Here is a 19,236-nt window from a genome sequence, read left to right on the forward strand (position 1 = left end):
AAATCCCAGCAACCACATGGTGGCTCACAGCCATCTGTAATGAGATCTGATGCCCTCTTCTGGTGTGTCTGAAGACAGCCACAGTGTACTTATACTAAAAATAAATCTAAAAATAATAATAAGATAGAAACTTACAGAGAATGGCTTGTGTAAGTACAAGGAAGTGGTACAGGAAAACAGATGCGCCTGATAGACGGGTATAAGCAGAGACTTGGCATTAAAAATTTGTTGTATACCGGGATGGTCATCAGTCATTTAAACAGGAGCTGGAAGAGACAGGCAGAGGCATGTCTCAACATCATAACAGAAGAGCACCATCAGCGTTAGGTGTGAAGAATGAATCTCTGTGGAGACTTTGCTCCTCCTGGGAATATATTCCACTCCATAGAGTGCAGGGACAGGGAGGGATGCTGAATATTTTTAATACCTTGCTGAAAGTTATTTGTAATCTTTGATGTAAGATTGTGCGTGAGCCATAATAGAGGGTCCATTCTTGAGCAGTCTACTCCTCCAGAGGATCTTTTGGCATCTGCTCCATTAACAACCGCCAGTGCACACTAGTTAGTACTCAGATACACTCTTCACACAGAGCCACTGCACACTAGTTAGTACTCAGATACACTCTTCACACAGAGCCACTGCACACTAGTTAGTACTCAGATACACTCTTCACACAGAGCCACTGCACACTAGTTAGTACTCAGATACACTCTTCACACAGAGCCACTGCACACTAGTTAGTACTCAGATACACTCTTCACACAGAGCCGGTGCACACTAGTTAGTACTCAGATACACTCTTCACACAGAGCCACTGCACACTAGTTAGTACTCAGATACACTCTTCACACAGAGCTAGGATGCAGAGAACTGTTTCTCGTCACTTTAAAACCTATGCCTTCTATTGTCAAAGATTCAAATCTCTTGGTTTAGTTGTTACTAGAAAAGTTTAAAAGATGTATTTTTTGTTTTCTATATCTGGGTGTTGACCTGAATGCATGTGAGCCATGTGCATGCAGTGCCCTGCAGTGGGGGGAAAGGAACTAGCGTGTTCCCGCACTAGTGCCATTACCTGACAGGCCACAGGGCTCCCGCCAGGTGATCTCACTTGTGTCTCTCACCCTACAACTCTCTGCCCCATGGGGCCACAGGGCTCCTGCCAGGACATCTCTCTGGTGCTCCCCACCCTCCACCCAGTTCCTCTCACTACCACACCCCATGGTCATCCATCTCAAGACCTAATTACCCGGTAGAATTAAAACTCTTTAAGCTTTTAGTTAACCAATCAGATTTATGTATCAACAAAATCACAATTTACAAGATGCCAATACAATAATTTCAGAGCCAATTGAATATGATAAAAGCTTTATCCCAATATTTCTAACCTTGTGTAATCATATCTACTTGTGGCTGGTAATTGCCACGCGGGTTAACATGGGTTAACATCCGCAGCCATCTTCCTTCCCGCACCCTCTGAGCACTCTGTCTCTCTGCAACTCTTAGCCACACCTCCATTTACCCTGTCCAATCACAGACCTCCTCTGCACTAATGTAATAGGACAGGGAAAATCCTGCAACAGTGCCCATGGAGGCTAGAAGAGGGCATCAGATCCCCCTGGAACTGTCATTAACAGATGGTCATAAGCCACCCTGTGGGTGCTAGGAACCAAACCCAGGTCCACTGGAAGAGGAAACTATGCTCTTAATGACTCAGCCATCTTTCCTGCCCTATTATTTATACTTTATATGTAAAGTTAAAATCAAATTTTTTAGTAATTATGTTATGAGACCAGTTCTTTCCCTCACTTTAGTTGGCAATAATACCTGGTTTGGGCCAACATTCTTAATAGTTAGCTGTGGTATCTTTTTTCCTTTTGTTTTTCTCAGACAGGGTCTTGCTGTTAGCCTAGGTTGGCCTTGAGCCCTCTATATAACCCATGATGGAATTGATTCTTCTGCCTTAATCACCTCAGAAATCTTAACACTTGTGACTAATTTCATCTCCGTGGTCTTTGATACTTTACCCCGCTATAAAAGCAGAGAGCTCTAATGTAAAGGTGGTAAACCATTGTGTTCAGTAGAACATCAAAGAATAAAGATTCTGTACTGTACAGTTCATTGGACTGTAAAGCATACATTGTCTCACAGAGGTCTTGAAGGTCAGAAGTCTAGAACAGCATTTGTCGTAGTTACTGGTCTTCTATTGCTGTGAAGGACACCATGACCATGGTAAACCTTAGAAAAGAAAGTATGTACTTGGGGACTTGCTTACTGTCTCAGTCACTGTTCCATTGCTATGAAGAAACATCATGACCAAGGCAACTTTTATAAAAGAAAGCATTTCATCGGGGGCTTGCTTACAGTTTCAGAGGATCAGCCATTATCCTCGGGGCAGGAAGCATTGGCAGTATGGGTGGTGCCGGAGCAGTAAATGAGATTGTATCCTGTTCCATAGGCAGAGTGAGAGTGGGCCTGGTGTGGGCTTTCAGAGCCCATCCCCAGTGACACACTTCCTCCCACAAGGCTACACCTCCTAATCCCTCTCAAATAGTTCCATTCCCTGATGAGTAAGAATTCAAATATATGAGCCTATGGGAGCCATTGTATTCAAACCCCACGTTTACAGAGAGTCAGTTCCTTATGACCGTGGTGGGGGGCAGAATGGTGCACATGATGCTGGTGCAGTAACTGAGGTCTACATTGTGATCCACAGGCCACGAGGACCTGAGCCTTGCATGGACTTTGGAAACCTGAAAGCCCCTCCCAATGACACACTTCTTCCAGTGAGGCCACACCTACTCCATCAAGGCCACATGCCTAATCCTAATTTTTTCAAACAGTTCCACTCACCTGTGACTAAGAATTCAAATATATGAGCCTATGGGGGCCATTCTTATTCAAACCACCATATTCCAAAGTCTGTTCTGAGACACAGGGGAATCTCTTAACTCTAAGTCAAAATCAAGAAGCAGATTACATACTTCCAACATAAAATGCACAGACTACACCTTATGATATCAAAAGGAGAAAAGGGATCCTAGTGAGGGAATACTGGGCCAAAGCAAGACTGAAGCCCAAAAGGGCAAACATGCATCTCATGTTTCGTGTCCAACCACCCTTCAGATCTCCAACTTCTTTCAGCTTAGTGACTGACTCACTTCTCTCTCTTGAGCTGGTTCCATGCCCGGTCTTCAGCTTTCCTTGTCAGACATCCCAAGATTCTGGCATCTCAAACACAATCCAGAGTTCATCTTCACAGCTTCAGAGAAGTCCTCTCTGGGCGTGCATGCATGGACACCCCCGATACACACTTGGTCTCAAGGCTTCCTTAGCCACAGCTAGAGACTCCGCAGCCCCTGTCTTGTCTCCCCGACTCTAAAGCGAGAACCACGTGGCTGAAGCTTCCCAGTCTGCAGTTGGCTGGGGTCCAGCAAGGACGCACCTGCTCTAACATCTATGCACGCCTTGTAACGCAAATCGCTTCACTCCTGGTGACTAAGCATTGGGAGTTAGTTTTCTTCAAACCACCACAGTGTGGCAGAGTGTTTCAGACTCAGGGCCTCTGGTGACAGAGCTGTCAGGATGTTCCCAGCAACTATGGCCATGGAAGGCTTGGCTAGTAGGTTAGATGGTTTCGTCCACACTCACTTATATTACTGCTAGCTAAAGGCCCTCGCCTTAGGCAGCTCACAAAAGAGTTTCCTCCAAACTAGATGATCCAACAGAAAGACAGAGCCTCACCATGAAGGTCAGCCACTAGGTCTGCCATGTTTGCTTTGTCATCTCCACAAACTCTGATCTGGAATAAGAGAATTACATGGGAATTACTGGGGCTGTCTTGCATGTGATTCACACACCTACTGGCACCAGCTGATGTCTACCTGGCCAGATACCAAGCTCAAAAATCTCTTATGCTGGACCACAGCACATGAGCAAGTTATGTTCTGATTTTAACATGCCATTTTGCTTGGTTTTTTGGTTTTATTTTTTTTGTTTTCTTTTTACAGTAGAAAATAACTAATAAGCAAAGGATACAACTCGGTACAGAATAATTGCCCATGATGATCAAGGCCCTGGCTCAGCCCCCAGCACTGCATGCATAGATTAAAATATCACACCAATTAATATTTACAGGAAGTTCCTGTGTTCAAGGCTAACCTACGCTAAATAGTAAGACCCTGTCTCAAAAATACAAGGAAGGAAATATCCCATACCCTGATGTAACCTCTCTTTCTTCTCAGTTGGCCAGGTAAAATTTGATCCGCCCTTAAGGAAGGAGACAGAGCCACATCACGAACTTGTAAGTGCCATGCTCTTGGAACGTTAGCCTCTGAACATAGATCTTAAATTTGCCTTTGTCATATATTGGTACGGACTAGCTAGGACTTAATATTTTCATATTTGGAAGAAAAAATGGTAACTCTAAATACTGAATAAATAAATCTGTGTTGCTGAAAATGAGTATTTAAAATGACTTGAAGAGATAAGTTTTATCACTCTCTGATTAACTGTTTTACATGCTGGCTTTTTACCTTTGTTTGAGTTTGTGTTTGGTTTTGAGGTGCTTCTTTTGTATCCACTAGGGAAAGTGCCATGGCCTCTCAACATCCCAGCATGTAGAGCACTAACACTCAGGCAGAGCAGGCATGGAAGTAATAGAACACTTGGCAGTGTGCAAAGGCTCATGAGGCTCCAGTGGGGTTCCTGTGTGCTGCTGTTTAACTTGAGTGCTCTGGTCTAGTCTTGGAGACAGAGTGTTCTGCAAATATTTGAGACATTAATATTTTATGGAAGAATAAAGATGAGATTTAAAAATGATTTTAATAAAATTGCTTTGCCAAGGTCACAAATTATTAGTATGATGGGTTTTCCTTTCCCATTTGATAAATTAGAAGAAAATAATGATTAATACATACTGTAGGAGCTTTCTTATGAAGTTTAAATGCATATTTTCACCACTTGACTGGCATAAAGGAAGATATCAGCTTGTCTTCTGATTTCATTACAATGAAGGAAGGGAATGTTAAAATCTTAAAATGATCATATTTTTACATGAAAGCCTGCCATTCCTGTAGAAGGATGCGGAAGATTAGGAACTACAAGTAGTCATGATGTTTGTGAATGCTAATTGTGTTTTGTTAAGGCAGTCTGTAGAGTGGATCTGTCCTAACTTGATAACTGTGTTCTCAAGCACTTGGTGAGATGTTGCTTGTGTGCAAGCCACTTGCTATCATTTGATTTTGCATTTGCCTTAATAAAATTATGTTAGCAGGGCCCAGCTCCCTTGTGAACGTTTTCCTTGTGCATTTGTGGCTGTCAGTGTGAGTGTCAATAACCTGGGTTTCTTGGTCTCTGCTAAACAGCCCGACAGTGATGGTTTTTTCGACAGTTCAGAAGAAATATACTACACTGCAAGATCTAATCTGGTATTTCTCGTCTTCTGATTTTCTTGTCAGCACTGTTGTAGTCTTAACTCTCTTTAGCTCAGACATTGTGACCAGTTCTATTGTTTTATAAACTAAAGCTTGTCAATTAGCAAGCTTCCATATACTAAAAGATATAGAAACCTTTTCCCATTACAAGTCAGATCTACTCAAATGTAAAATTGCAGCAGTAAACAATTTTTTTCTTTTATGAAACAACATGAGTATTTAAATTTCTTACCAAATGTAAAGGTTTTTTTTCTTTTAGAAACACTATTTCCCTATAAAAAATGTCCAATTTTAGTGATATATCTTGTTTCAATGAATGATAAACCATATATATATAATACATATATATATGCATTCATATATATCTTGATGTTTTGTATATAATAGCATTATATGTTATATGTTTTATATTAATATATTTTGTATATATTATATATATTGCATGCATCATATGTAATTTATCCCTAAGTTAACAGTAGAGTAAGATGAAAATTTGAATTTGTTAGCATTATACAATGTCTGCTTTTCTCTCAGGGATGCTGTCATCCCTAAAGTTATACATAGTAAGACTATCTGTCCATTTCATAGGACATCTTCACCTAGTAAACGTGAGATAGCAAGTGCTCCCTAAAATACTAAGTAGTTCTTTCCATCTTTCCATTCACATGACTAGCCGGAACCCCGTTACCCCAACATTTACTCCCAGATTCTGCTGTTTTGCCTCTCCAATGGGATTTTCTTTCTCTTCCTCTCCATCTTGATAGGATATCTTTTTGAGTTCTGGTTAGTCTAAATATTTATATAAGCACTGAAATCCACATCTTATTTATAAAACAAAAGATTTAGACATCATTCTTTTGCTGAGAGAAGTTCTATCTCATTGGATAAAGCAATACTTAGATATAAATTCTTAGCTGTGCAAAAACCATAAGGTCTCTTACCAAAATATGGCCAACTGTCAACTGCTGACCAGTGGAGCAGACACAGTGGGTGTCATGGAGGTCAGGAAGCTTGTCTTGGACCAATGTGACCTAATTGGCTGGTATCAGTGTCATACAAGATCCATTGTGGACTCTCAAGGAAGGAAAGAGATAGCTGTGCCTGTGTATCATGGGAGTCAGTGTCACAGACCACACTTATAAGATCTAAAATTAAGACACTGTGAACACTACTGCTAGAAATGAGAGATAACTAAAAGAGTCGGAGCTGACTCCTCAAAGAGGAAATGATGGCGTCGTGAAGTTCCATGTGTTGCCTACAGTTAGTGTCTTGGGGTAGGAGCAGTTCAGCTGGGTCTGGTGGCTCATGTCTATAATTTCAGTACTTGGGAGGCTAAGACAGAAAGGTGACAGTGAATTCGTCAGCCTGAACTACATAGTGAATCCTAGGGCGTCCTGAACCTCAGAACGAGAGCCTGTAATAAAGAATGTAAAAACTGGCTGTCATACAGAGGCAGCATTAGAGGTCGGGAGGAGGCCGTGAAAAAGCCAAGTGGGTGAACAGTGTGACTCAACGCAGAAAGCACAGGTAAACAAAGGCTTCTTAAAGCAAGAGGAGCGAAGGGCCAGGTGAGAGGAATCCACAGCAAAGAGGGATTTCTGATCAATATTTCTTCAGAATTAGATATGCAGATTAGAATGACATTCGGTGGCTGTCACAAAGGAAACAGGCCACAGACTCAGAAGTTGAAACCAGCCCTACTGTTTACTAATACCCTCATGCAGAATGGATGACAGTAAAATATCAGACATTAGAATAAAACATACTTGACCATGAGGAACCAGTCCGAAACCTGACTGAGCTACCCGCATCCTGCCTCCTTTCCCTAGATGTGCTGAGGCCCCTGCTCCATCCCTGTCCTGGAGTCAGGAGCATCCTATGATGCAGGGGAGGACACATGACAGAGAAGGGCACTGGGGCCTGTAACCTCCAGCTGTGGAAAAAGGACAGATGAGACACTGTTAGAGTCTGCAGTATAGAGTCAGCTGTAAGAACCCATTCCTAGTGATAACAAAAAAAAACTACCATTTAAGTTGACAGTTTTACATGTCATATGTTATTTTAAACACTAAGTATGGTATTATCATCAGCAATGTAGAATATGTTTCTAACAGAGGCCCAGTGATTACATCACCTACTGATGTCACCATCATCTTGGCATCTGCCTCAGTCTCCCATGTGTTAAGATTGTAGGTGTGTTCCACTTCGTCCAGCTAAAGCCCCATGGTTATTGTCAGGAGAGGACATAAGAAGAATAATCCACTCGCCCTTGAGGGAGTCTCTCTAAGGATCAGCATGAAAGTCATGTTCTTCAGATCTGTCCCCTCAGTCTTTGCCAGTCAGCGGCATCACTCATCAAACCACATCTAACTCAGCCTGCTTCTGACTTCCAAAGGAATTCGTTTTGTATTCTCTCTGATTTGTTCCCAGTTTATTTCCACACATAATCATCCATATTAAAAAGGATTTATATTAACCATTCTTAATCTTGCCATAATTTTCTCATTTTCATTATGAAGAAAAAATATTCCCTCCTGCTCTTTTTCTCGTCTGTCTGTCTGTCTGTCTCAGTGTCCAGTGGTCTCAGACCTGTGACTTCCTGCTGTTTTCTCATCTGGTATAGACTGCAGTCTTCCAAAGTGACGTAACATAAAGAAACTACATACTTGTTGAGTATGTAATGTCCTTCCTTTCCAGTGTTTCACAGTGAGCTCTTTGTTCTTTCTTAGATCTTACCATTTTCTTAGAATTGTCACCCTAGATTTAGAATAATCTCCCTTGCCCCTCAGTGAAAGAACCCTGTGAGATCAGAACGTTTCACCATAAAGTTGCTTATACCCTTGGGTGGCTTTCTTGGATTGTTCTTTGAGTCCCAAGTTGAACCTTTCTGAGCTTACTGTATGTTTTCAGTACATTGTTCCTGCTTTGGTATTGCAGTGTAATTAAGCATTATCATTTATTAATTGTTTAATGCTGCTAAATTTTTTGATGTTTGCATGTTCAAGTGCATTCTGATTAATTTGTCACAGAGCCAGATGATGCCATCATCTTGGTTATGTTGAGTGCTTTCTGAACATAATCTTGGTAGCATTTTTCTAATGTAGAATGGCTTCTAAATACTATTTTAAACTTTGTAGTGCATGATGTGGGGGGAGAGGAATACCGTGTTGAGGGTGGAGGTCAGAAGACAATCTTTAAGCATCATTTCTCCTCCCTTGCCACCATGGTAGCCTCCTTGTGTTTTAGCTTTGCTTGCTGGATTGCTCATCAGACTTGGTGATTACCTACTCCACAGCTTACATACTGCACTGGCCTGAGTGCACATACATCTATGCTTGGTTTTTTTATTACAGTATCCCTTTAGTTATTTTAATTCCTGGGCTTGATAGATATTCATTTTCTGGTTATTGCTGTCACCTGCTCTCAATTGTCATCTCTCAGCTGAGTGGCCATTCCTATACATCAACAGAAGCCATATCCCTCTGCACACATGCATACTTATGAAGCTGTTGTTTAGTAAAAGTTTATTAGATTGTACTGACTGAAGCCATCACCTCTCTGGTTCCAGTGCTTGGTTATCTGTCCCTGACGACAAGTTTAAATCTAGAAGCGCCCATAGAGAAGAGTACACTGTTGGCTGAATTCTAGTGCATAAAGTTTAAAGTCGTGACCACTAAAAGTCAAAGTGATGCAATTGTTGCAAGCTTGTGACGTGGTACTGTGGTCCTATTAGAATATGTCACAATTTAAAGGGAACAGTCCTTTTCCTCTAGAATTCCATTTGATACCACTGTGACGGTCAAGTAATCTTTTCCACTTATGATGTGCTATCCTTGCCGTCACTGGTAAGAACAGTTACTGTATGCACGTCTGAACCTAAACATTGAAAGGGGCAAAGTTTGAGCCTTGTATAAATCAGTCTTTTGATTTTCACCGATATTTTTTTGGAAAGGTCTTGAAGTTAATTTTAAAGTACAGTGTGTTGTGTGGAATTGTATTGTAATACTAGACTTAACAGATTCCAGACTTGAGATGTCTGTGGTCCTGCATATCTGTACACTGGGGGAGTGTTTCTCTGTTTCCAGGAAATGAAACAGGTGACATATGAACAAGTGATTGTTACTCAGAGCAAGTGATTGTTACTCAGTCTGTGTGTCAGGTGCTGGGTTACAGATTTGCCTTTTTTGCTGTGTCTAAGGAGTTCATGGCCTGGCTGTTTTAAGAGACTTGTAGACAGATTAAAATTCAGTGTACATGCTACAGGAGATCTGGGTAACTGTGGAAACGTAAGAGCTATCTCTGACTTTGGGAGGTTCTTCCAAGGGGACCTCTGTCAGCCCTGCCTGCTGTGTTTTCATGGAAGATCCTTTTAGTGGTCGTTGGAGTACAGTGGCTTCTTTAAAAGAGGGGAAGGCAGCTTGGTTCTTACATGGTTGGTGAATAGTACATTTCCTCAAGAAGGTGTTTGAGTAGAGCCTGTGCATTGCTCATTCTTCTCAATTGTAATCCTTAGCTCTCTCCAGCGTGCACTATTCAGTCAAAATGTTTTTGTAGGCAAGGAACTCTCAATATTCATTTAAACGTCACTGTTTTAACCTTAAAGATCTTCCTAACACCTCCTTTAGTGCAGTGTCTGGGCTGGTACTAGTTCACTGCATACCTCACTTCTGCAGTAGTGCCCAGCCTTATGTCTTTAAAACATTGATTAATCACTTGCATGAAGAAGCAATAGAAATATGTGAATGTGTATATACACACACGGCCATTCTAGATGCCACACACAAGTCAAACCAAGATGGGTTTTGTTGATTATTCTGTTTGTTTGTTTGTTTGTTTGTTTGTTTTGCTTCATTGTAGCTTGACAATGCTTTATTTGAGCTTTTTTCTTTCTACAAGCTAATTTTTACAAATACTAATTACAATAGATAGCAACAGCCATAAATAAAACTTTTAGATGTCTTTTGGAAAAATTCCCAGAAAAATATTCAAATAATCAAGCTATCATATCTTGTATTGTTAGAAATGCCACCTTGTCTTCTTTTTAAGAGTATATAGCAATACAGATTTATTTGGGGCTTGGGGATTTTCTTTTTAAAAAGATAATATATATTAGCGTATAGTGATTGCTGGACTGTTGTGCTAAATCTTCTGCTTTCTGCCACTAGGATCTGCAATTAGAGTACGGACAAGGACACCAAAGCCATTACTTTTTAGGTGGGAACAAGTAAGTAAAGTTCTTTTGAAACTTAAATTCAAAGTAATTGTCTTCAATATTATATTCTATATTTAATATTTAAGGTAGTAAATTTTATTGAGCCAGTATATGTCGTGCAGCGTGCCCTTGACCTTCCCATAGTCTTTCCCTGGTCAGTAATTGTCATCTGGGACGATCAGCCTAAACAGTCCAACAATCCATGTTGACCTAACCTGCAGCTCTTTCGTTACAGTATACCCCAGCTGTGATGAATCTGTATCTCACCAGTTGATTTCTTTCTAGAGTAGACTTGCTTACCCTCTGCAAAACTTGCCTGATGCATCTCTCAGATATGCTGTCTACTAAGAGCAGCTAAAATTATTTAAAATCATTCACCTGCTTAGAAATCCATGTTTTAACTTTAGCTGTGCTGGTCTTTTTTGGTTTTTTTTTTTTTTTTTTTTTTTTTTTGGTTTTTTGAGACAGGGTTTCTCTGTGTAGCTCTGGCTGTCCTGGCACTCACTTTGTAGACCAGGCTGGCCTCGAACTCAGAAATCCGCCTGCCTCTGCCTCCCGAGTGCTGGGATTAAAGGCGTGCGCCACCACGCCCGGCAGTGTGCTGGTCTTTTAAAGAACACTGGTAAAATAAAATAAAATGCTAGTAAAATAAATAAAAGTAGACATGCATTCATGAAAGCTATTTCATGAGAAAAGTAGATTAAGACACCATGGTGGTGAGAGCATGATATATATATCATATAGATATATGATGAGCATGATATAGATATGTGAGTTCGTCATATGCCAGGGTTAAGAATCCAAGACTGCCCTTCCTTAATTCCTGATTCCATAGATGAATTTTCATTCTATAAGCCAATCGTTAAGGGAGTATTTGAATTACCAAAGTATTCTAAAAAAAAAGTATTCTGGGGACATATATATATATGTACAAAATTAGAACTCAAAATTTCAAACTATTGATTACACTAGAGACCTGAGACATCTATTGCCATACTTCAAATTAAGAAATAATGATTACTGACAGACACCTTAGTTTAATGGATAGTACTGTAAACCATGTCCTTCCCTTCTATAATCTGAACACTTCTTTTTTTTTTTTTTTTTACCTAACTACACTTTCTAGTATAGAGAAAGGGCTTTTAATGAAAAGCTAAAGAAGTATGCTAATTTTGTTTAATCTAAGTTTGTTAGATATAAAAGATTAGGAATTTGTCATTATTTATTAGCCTACCTTTCTTCTTTAATCTTTTTCATTGTTTGTTTATTCATGTATATATTTTGAGGTAAGGTCTCATTATGTAGCCCTGACTGGCCTCAGACTTACAGAGCTCCTCCTGCCTCTGCTTCTGCCTCTACTTCTGCCTCTGCCTCTCGAAGGCTGAAGTTAAAGATATGCACCATCCACAAAACTCTGTCTTTCTTAACCTGGAAGATACGTCTAAAACTCCCTGGTGGAAGATGTAGTTTTACCTGAGCAGTAGTTAATTGTCACTAATTAATTATTCTGATTTTGGTAGACAACAAAGAATAAATTATGTGTCACTGTGTCATGGTGATGTTAAAAATTGAGTGATGTTTTTCTAATGATGCCGTTGGCTTTTAAGGACTCCGTTGCAACCAAATTTTCATGTACCTGAAGAGGCTGAATATTTTGACTATATGTCGCTCACCCTTTCATTTAAAATTAATGTGCTTGCAAAGTAATATAGCCACAAATGCTTTTCTATATTTCCCAGCTCCCGTTGTCTGATTTTTTCCTATTGTTAGACCTTTTCTTAGTATGTATAGCTACTTTGGGTAAAATGTTAATAATTTGCCCACCCTTCATTTTTTGATGAATTGGATCCCTGCTTAAGGAACTGTATTCTATATAACGAGTCATTGGCAAGGTAGGTTGGCCAAAGTCTTAGCTCTGGCTGTTTCCTGTGTAGTTGTGCACATACATGTGATATGAGCACAGATGTAGCACTTCTCTTACTGTATGTTAAGTCTCCTTTATTCTCCAGGGAGGCAGCACTGGATTAAAACTCGGGATTTCCTGCTTTCTCTGTAGGTGAAGGTTGACAGATTCCATTAATGGGTTTCTGCCTCGTTCATATCCCACAGGAACCTTTAAATTAGATTTGTTGCATGGCCTTTGCTTTCCATAACAAAAACCCAACTAATACCTTTTCTTTTGAATTCTGGTATCTCTGGGGCTGGTTCTTCTGACCTTCTTTTATTTTTTAACCAAAGCAGTTATTTTGAAAAGGAAGCTGCACTGTGTCTGGTCTTCTCTGTCGTGTCGAGCGTAGTTGTAAGGATAACTAACTGTCCCTGGATAGGAGTAAAGCGTGAGTCAGACCACGGCTCCCATGGCAGCCAACTGCTGACAGGAATGAGTAGCCATTGTGAACTATCTAGTACCCATGGGACTTAGTGGGCACTTAACTGTTTTTACATGTAAGTAGCTACTTAGTAATTGTCAGTTATGTTAGGAAGTAGATAAACCGTTGTTTAATTTTAGAGAAATACCTGTTTCTTGCTTTTACATACAGTCAGGGAAGTGCATACACAAGTTGTTTTGAGTCAGCTTGGCCACTGTGTGAGCCTAGTAGCTTGCCGCATGGCTCCCTTTGCTAATTTAGATGTGCTGCGTGCTTGACAGTGGCTTCAGACTTTCCCACCTCAGTTTCCCTCCTTGTCACTTAAATCTGTGTTCATACACTGTGCCAATTTAGAATTTTTCTTGAGATTTTTTCCATCATTTCAATATAGTCATTCAGTTCTATTACCAAAAACCCCTTACCAGCCAAGTGCAAGTGGGTGTGAGAAGGTGGCTCTGTTCTTGTGTAGCCTGGAGCCACTTGTTCTCCAGCACTCTCTGCTGTGGGAGTGTAATGGCTCACTCAGCAAACTGAGCTGCATCTCATCTTCTCTGTTGTAAAGCCACAAAAGTCGGCCACATGTCCTTCATGCAACTTTACAGGCTGTATAACTTGTTAGCAAAATACCTTCATTCATAGAAAGACATGAGAAAGCACTGCCTATGCAGGGCTTCCTGTAGGACTCTCACTGCAGAAGCAGTGTGGGAGATGGGCTGTGGCTCCCCCTGCTGTGCACAGAGCCACAGTGCATCCCCAGTACCACGCCCACACAAAACCCAAAAATGTGCTGTTACCCCAGCACTCAGAGAGTGGAGGCAGGTGGATCACAATCCAAGGCCATCTTCAGCTACACAGCAAGTCTGAGGCCAGCCTGGGCCAGAGAAAATATCACACACACACACACACAAAGCCAAATGCCATGTAGATCCCGTTGGTTCTGGTAACAGAAAGTAAAACTATATGTAAACTATCTTCCTAATTATTTTCAAATATTAATGCCTAGAAAAAGCTGTCACGTGCTTAGGGAAAGTAGTTTTTACTTGTTTATGAAAGGCTTGCTCACTATATAGCCCAGGCTAATGACATGATCACAGGCCTTTGCTGCCACTGCTGGCTTATCTTCTGAGAGGATACAAAAGCCCACCATCCCCCAGAGACCATGCTTAACTTGGGAAAGCCACACACTTCTCAAATCTTGGGCCCCTTTGTACCATCACCATGCTAAGGCCTTCTTGTTGCTAGTATAGTATTTTAGGATGGAAAAGTAAACAAAAGGCTTTCCAAATATATTTATTTAATTATTTTTAAATAGTGATACATCTTCATCTTTAATAAAGTACATGTTTTATACCGTTTTTTAAAAAGTCTTGCCCTCGCCGAGCACTGGTGGTGCATGCCTTTAATCCCAGCACTTGGGAGGCAGAGGCAGGTAGGTTTCTGAGTTCAAGGCCAGCCTGGTCAGTGAGTTCCAGGACAACCAGGGCTACACAGAGAAACCCTGTCTCAAAAAAAAACCAACAAAAGTCTTGCTCTAAGGGACCAGCTCAAATGTCTCCTCTCTCTGACACAGTACCCATGTCTGTGTCACTCCAGCTACACCCGTGCAGTCCAGCAAACTGCTGGGGCAATAACAGGCAGTATTCTTATGGAAAGAGCTATTTTTTCCTCTGAGAAAATAATAATAGTAAGGAGGTGGCATTGTTTTCTTTTTTCATATTTTCTTTACTTTCTGCAAGATGGCTGGATTTTCATGTCTGCTACTTCATTTAATCTGTTATGTCATATAGCATATAGTTTCTAGAAAACCATGGGAGAAATGAGAGTAGAAAAAGTTATGTATTCTGCAAACAGTGGGGCCTAGCAGGCCCTCCCGCAGGCGACAGGTTTCTCCCGCTGTAATTTGGGCGAGCGCTTCCCACAGGTGTCCTTAAGAAGGTAGGGGTGCAGTGCTTGCTGTGCCCAGGCCTCTCAAGTGCTTTCCACAGCCACCTGTCACTGCAGGCACTTCCTCTACTGCTGCAATTCCCACTTGCATACCAAGAACTAAAGTGTGCCTGTTCACATTGAAATACCAAGGCGTGTGGTGACAGCAGGACTCCGCAGCCAGCCGGCTTTGTCTTCCTTTGCCATGCTGCTGCAGCCATAAACTCCTGTGGCTTACAGCCCTGGGAGAGCGTCACAGTCAACACGACTATGACACCTCAGTTGTTCTTTCTAGCTCTGGTACTTGGAATTGATTAATTGTTTTTCTGTGTCATTTACCATTTCCGATTCATAACTTGTCATTTGAAAACTTATCAGGCTGGCCTGCTTAATAAACTTGATAGCTAAGCGTTCTGCTCACTGTCTACAGTAGACAGCTAACAATGCCTTTGGGATTTCATGGTATGATAACTGTAAGAAAAGCAATTTAGAGGTACAACCTCACAAGCTTTAAGAAGAGTCCATCTCTCCTCGGGATTGCAGCAGCCTGGAGAAGGCTTTGAGTTTCAGCACATGCACAGTGGCTTAGTAATGTGCTTCCTGAATTGCTGTGTCCAAGAACACCCCAGTCCCTCACATTCCTGAAAATAAAAGCCTTTTAAAACTTAGCTCCTTACAGTGAAAGCCTCACAGCTGGTCTGACCCAGCCTTAGTCTCCCAAAAGTGTAAATGTGTTTGCCCATGCACCACCAGAGAGCAGCCCTCAGGTGAGCGAGTGTCCTCCGGGAAAGCAGGCTGCTCCTGCACTCATTTGTTCACAGCACATGCGTGCGTGCTTCTGCAGAGAGCCGACCGCCGAGTCCATTCTGCAGGATTGCCTGAGAGCATGAGTCTACCAAAGAATGTCAGCCTCCTTACTTTAAGAGAGAGAACTATAATTTCAAATGCCATGTGTAATATTCCAGGTAGGATGTGAGTCCTGGAAATCCCTGCTCTGCCCTGCAGCTGTCTTGTCAGTTCTGTCGTGGCTTTTCATGCTGAGCTGTCTCCTGTTTGAATTAGTCATTCTCAGTCCATATTAGAATGTGTTTCTTTTTTATTTGTTTAAGATATATATACAAAGACAGTAGCAACCAAAAATGGAGGTATCTCATTAAAATAGAAGCTTTGTGACACAGGAGTGGTCAGTATGGTAAATCTACTCAGGGAACTGATGGGTGAACAAGCAGCAACAGAAGCCCCGCACTCGGCCCCGCTTTCCTCATCGCGCTCCTCTGTCTGTCTTTTTAGGAGTCTTCTGAAGTCTGTTGAAGAGGAATTACATCAGCGGTAATTACAACTTTTAACTAAGCTTGAAGTACTTTATGTCAGAGATGAGATAAGCCGTTTTCCCTTGTCTGTCTGTCTGTCTGTCCCATGTGGTTTGTTAGTTTTAGTTGTCACTCTGTCCTGTAAAGATGCAGGCGTAAAGTCCTGTCGTGCAGTGGCCCTCTCCTGCATCACTGCGACTGCTGCAAGGCCCACGTCTAACCATGCTCCACTCTCTCTAGAGGACATGTGGCACACTTAGAAGATGACGAAGGCGACGATGACGACTCTAAGCAGTAAGCTCTTGTTTGACTGGGGTTGTAGTTCTAGCAGCTCAGTAATAGTTTTACATCAGGAACTTGCTGTGCAGGTTGGACCACATTCTCTGTGCTGTTGCTTTTCCATTCCACTTGACATAATCAGCTTCAGATTGGGGTAACAATCTGAGGGGGCTAGACAGAAACTTAGTTCAGGACTAAGCCCTACCTTTATATATAACACATCACATAGGGAATTCTCTCATCAATGTGTTAATTTAAGGCGGTAAAAGTCAGTCTGCAATGCTAATTGAAGATATAGTATTGGGAAAGAAAAAGTCATCAACAAATACCATTTTTAAATGTAGTTTAGACTGTTATTTCTCTCATCACTGTGATCTAAACACCAGACAGAAAAAAAAACAACGTAAGGAAAGAGGTCTGCTGCGGCTCATAGTTTGAGAGAATATGGTTGGTCATAGTGAGGGAGGGCATGGTAGCTCAAGCAGCCTGTTCTGTATCAGTAGGGGCTTGCAGCTTTGAATTCTCATGTGGTACTAACCAGGAAGCAGAGATGGGACTGGAGAGAAGATCCAGTTAGGCTGCGTTTAGCAACCTCCACCACCCAAGCATCATGTCCCAGAGTTTACAGCCTCCCCAGGCCTGATCAGCAGCTAGGGGTTAAGGGCTCAGCATGAGCCACTGGAGAAAGGTCCACGTAGAACCTTGTCAGTCAGCGTCAGTAACTGTTCTCATTAGTGCGTTACTAATTTCATCTGATGTGTTTGAAATAAAATAAATGCTTTGGATATAACTTTTTAAAGAGAGAACACATTTACAGAAGTTCATTGGAAGGGATGAGGCTCTGTGTGAACTGGTTCTGGTTAATAACGAAAGACAATGCAGTCCAACAGTAGACAGCAGCACCAGGCTGACAGGCACACAGCAGAGTTACTGTGATCCGCATCCAGTCACCTTGTCTCTGTGGGCCTCAGAAAAATGTTGTACTTGATCACCCTTTGTTTCTGAAGCGGATTCTGAATTATAGTGAATCTTAGCCTTATTGAGATTCTGCCTGTCACTTCATAGAATGTATGAATACACACACGCACGCGCGCGCACACACACACACACACAGTTTCATTAAAGATGTGTCGTATGTATTAGTAGCAAAAAAGAAAGGTTAGTATTACCACCATGACGGACCCAGAATTGAGTGTCAGACAGGCCTCTGGGTATGCCTATGGTAGGTTATCTTGATTGGCTTAACTGGTCTGAGAAGACCATCTAACTGGGGGTGAGAGGACTCTGGACTGTAAAATGGAGAGAGGAGGTGAACTTAGCTGAGCTCTGACTGAATTCTAGGGTGAACAGCAGTTTCAGGTTCACTGTTTGCTTCCCTGCTGTGATGGAAGGCACCTTGAGCTGTTGGTTTTGTTAGAACGCAATCATTATAGTAGGAGAGAGCACGGCTCTGCTGTGTGCAGTGTATATATACTCTTACCATCCCCAGCCAATGGCTGCCTAGATCCCGATCTACCTTCTGATGGAAATAAAAGGGAGTTGTGGCCATCTTTCCATTTGGATCTCTTACAGCATCGGAAACCAAGAAAATGCACATCTCCCCACTTGTAAATGGGTAGAATTCAATAGAATTTGGACAGTTTACAAAATACTCTGAAGAAAAAAAAAAAAAAACCCTCATGAACCCAGAAAACATTGTCTCTGAAGGCTTTTCTTTTTTGTCTTTGAAAAATAATTGTATTTAATAATTTATTTATCAAATGCGGAGTTCTGACTTTATATTTTCTGTGTTTTCAGTTCAACCATGAAAGCAAAAGTCCCGCCTCCTCTGCCACCAAAGGTAGACACGCCTACTTGCCTTGAGCTCTTGTGTGTGTATATGTGTGCGCGCGTGTGCGTTTTGAGAGTGCGCGCGCGCTCTCCCACCAGTGCTGTCTCGGTTACTATAGCAAATGGAGTTGACATTATTAGCTAAGAACATAATTTTACTTTTGCCTTTTTAAAAATGATAACTTGGTGCTCATTTAAGTAACACATTTTCAATGTTTATACTTTGAAATAATCTCTATCTAGATTGGTGTTGTTTCCACCTAGCTAGAAATCTTACATTTTATTTTCATAAGATTTTTTTTTTCTTGAAAAGTCTATAAACTTACCATTGATTGATTGCTGAGAGTAGACAAAGGATAAACTACCATCACAGACGTTTAATTTTCAGAAAATAATTGTAAATGAAAAATACAAAAATAAGACAGCAGCTTTGGAAAACAACTAAATGACAAAACCCCTCTCTTCCTTGGCTGCACTGGGGGGTTGAGCCTGCGGCCCTTGTGCATGTTAGGCACATGCTCTGCCTAACAGTCCTCATGAGTAGTAAAGTCATCCCAACATACAGGGTGCACACACACAGCATATGTGCACACTCTAAGGATAAAATGAGCCGGGACAGTAGCAGCGTGGCACAGTTATCTTACAGTTTATAGTCAGGACAAGTTTCAGTTATAAAATGAGTTGTATCGTAGTTTGAGTCAGAGCCTTGCCAGTCTTGCCTTCTAACTGTTTTATTTTCATTGTATTACTGAGAACATCTCAGTTCTGGACTTGCTTGTGAAGATTGCTTTGGTTGGCACCTTCAGGGCACACTTGGAAGAATGTATAAATTCTGCAAACCTTTAGCTATGGGAGGAATCGCCCCTGCCTCACAGAAGTTT

At 41.4% G+C, this 19,236-nt stretch overlaps 1 protein-coding gene across 6 annotated transcripts in view; it reads left to right on the forward strand.

The window, feature by feature from the left end:
• Map4k3 (mitogen-activated protein kinase kinase kinase kinase 3) overlaps positions 1–19,236 on the forward strand; it is a 156,327-nt gene that overhangs the window by 95,125 nt on the left and 41,966 nt on the right. For 4 of the 6 annotated variants that reach the window (XM_085833253.1, XM_021186158.3, XM_085833254.1 and 1 more), the window contains exons 14-19: positions 4,242–4,300; positions 5,364–5,426; positions 10,598–10,656; positions 16,227–16,265; positions 16,487–16,540; positions 18,323–18,365. In XM_085833253.1, coding sequence (XP_085689379.1) covers positions 4,242–4,300; positions 5,364–5,426; positions 10,598–10,656; positions 16,227–16,265; positions 16,487–16,540; positions 18,323–18,365 — 317 coding nt within the window. The remainder of the gene's footprint in view (positions 1–4,241; positions 4,301–5,363; positions 5,427–10,597; positions 10,657–16,226; positions 16,266–16,486; positions 16,541–18,322; positions 18,366–19,236) is intronic. The other 2 variants (XM_085833255.1, XM_021186159.3) reach the window with 1 other exon arrangement.

The sequence above is a fragment of the Mus caroli genome, unplaced genomic scaffold, assembly GCF_978045245.1.
Source record: "Mus caroli unplaced genomic scaffold, Mus_caroli_1 scaffold_18, whole genome shotgun sequence".
NCBI lineage: Eukaryota > Metazoa > Chordata > Mammalia > Rodentia > Muridae > Mus > Mus caroli.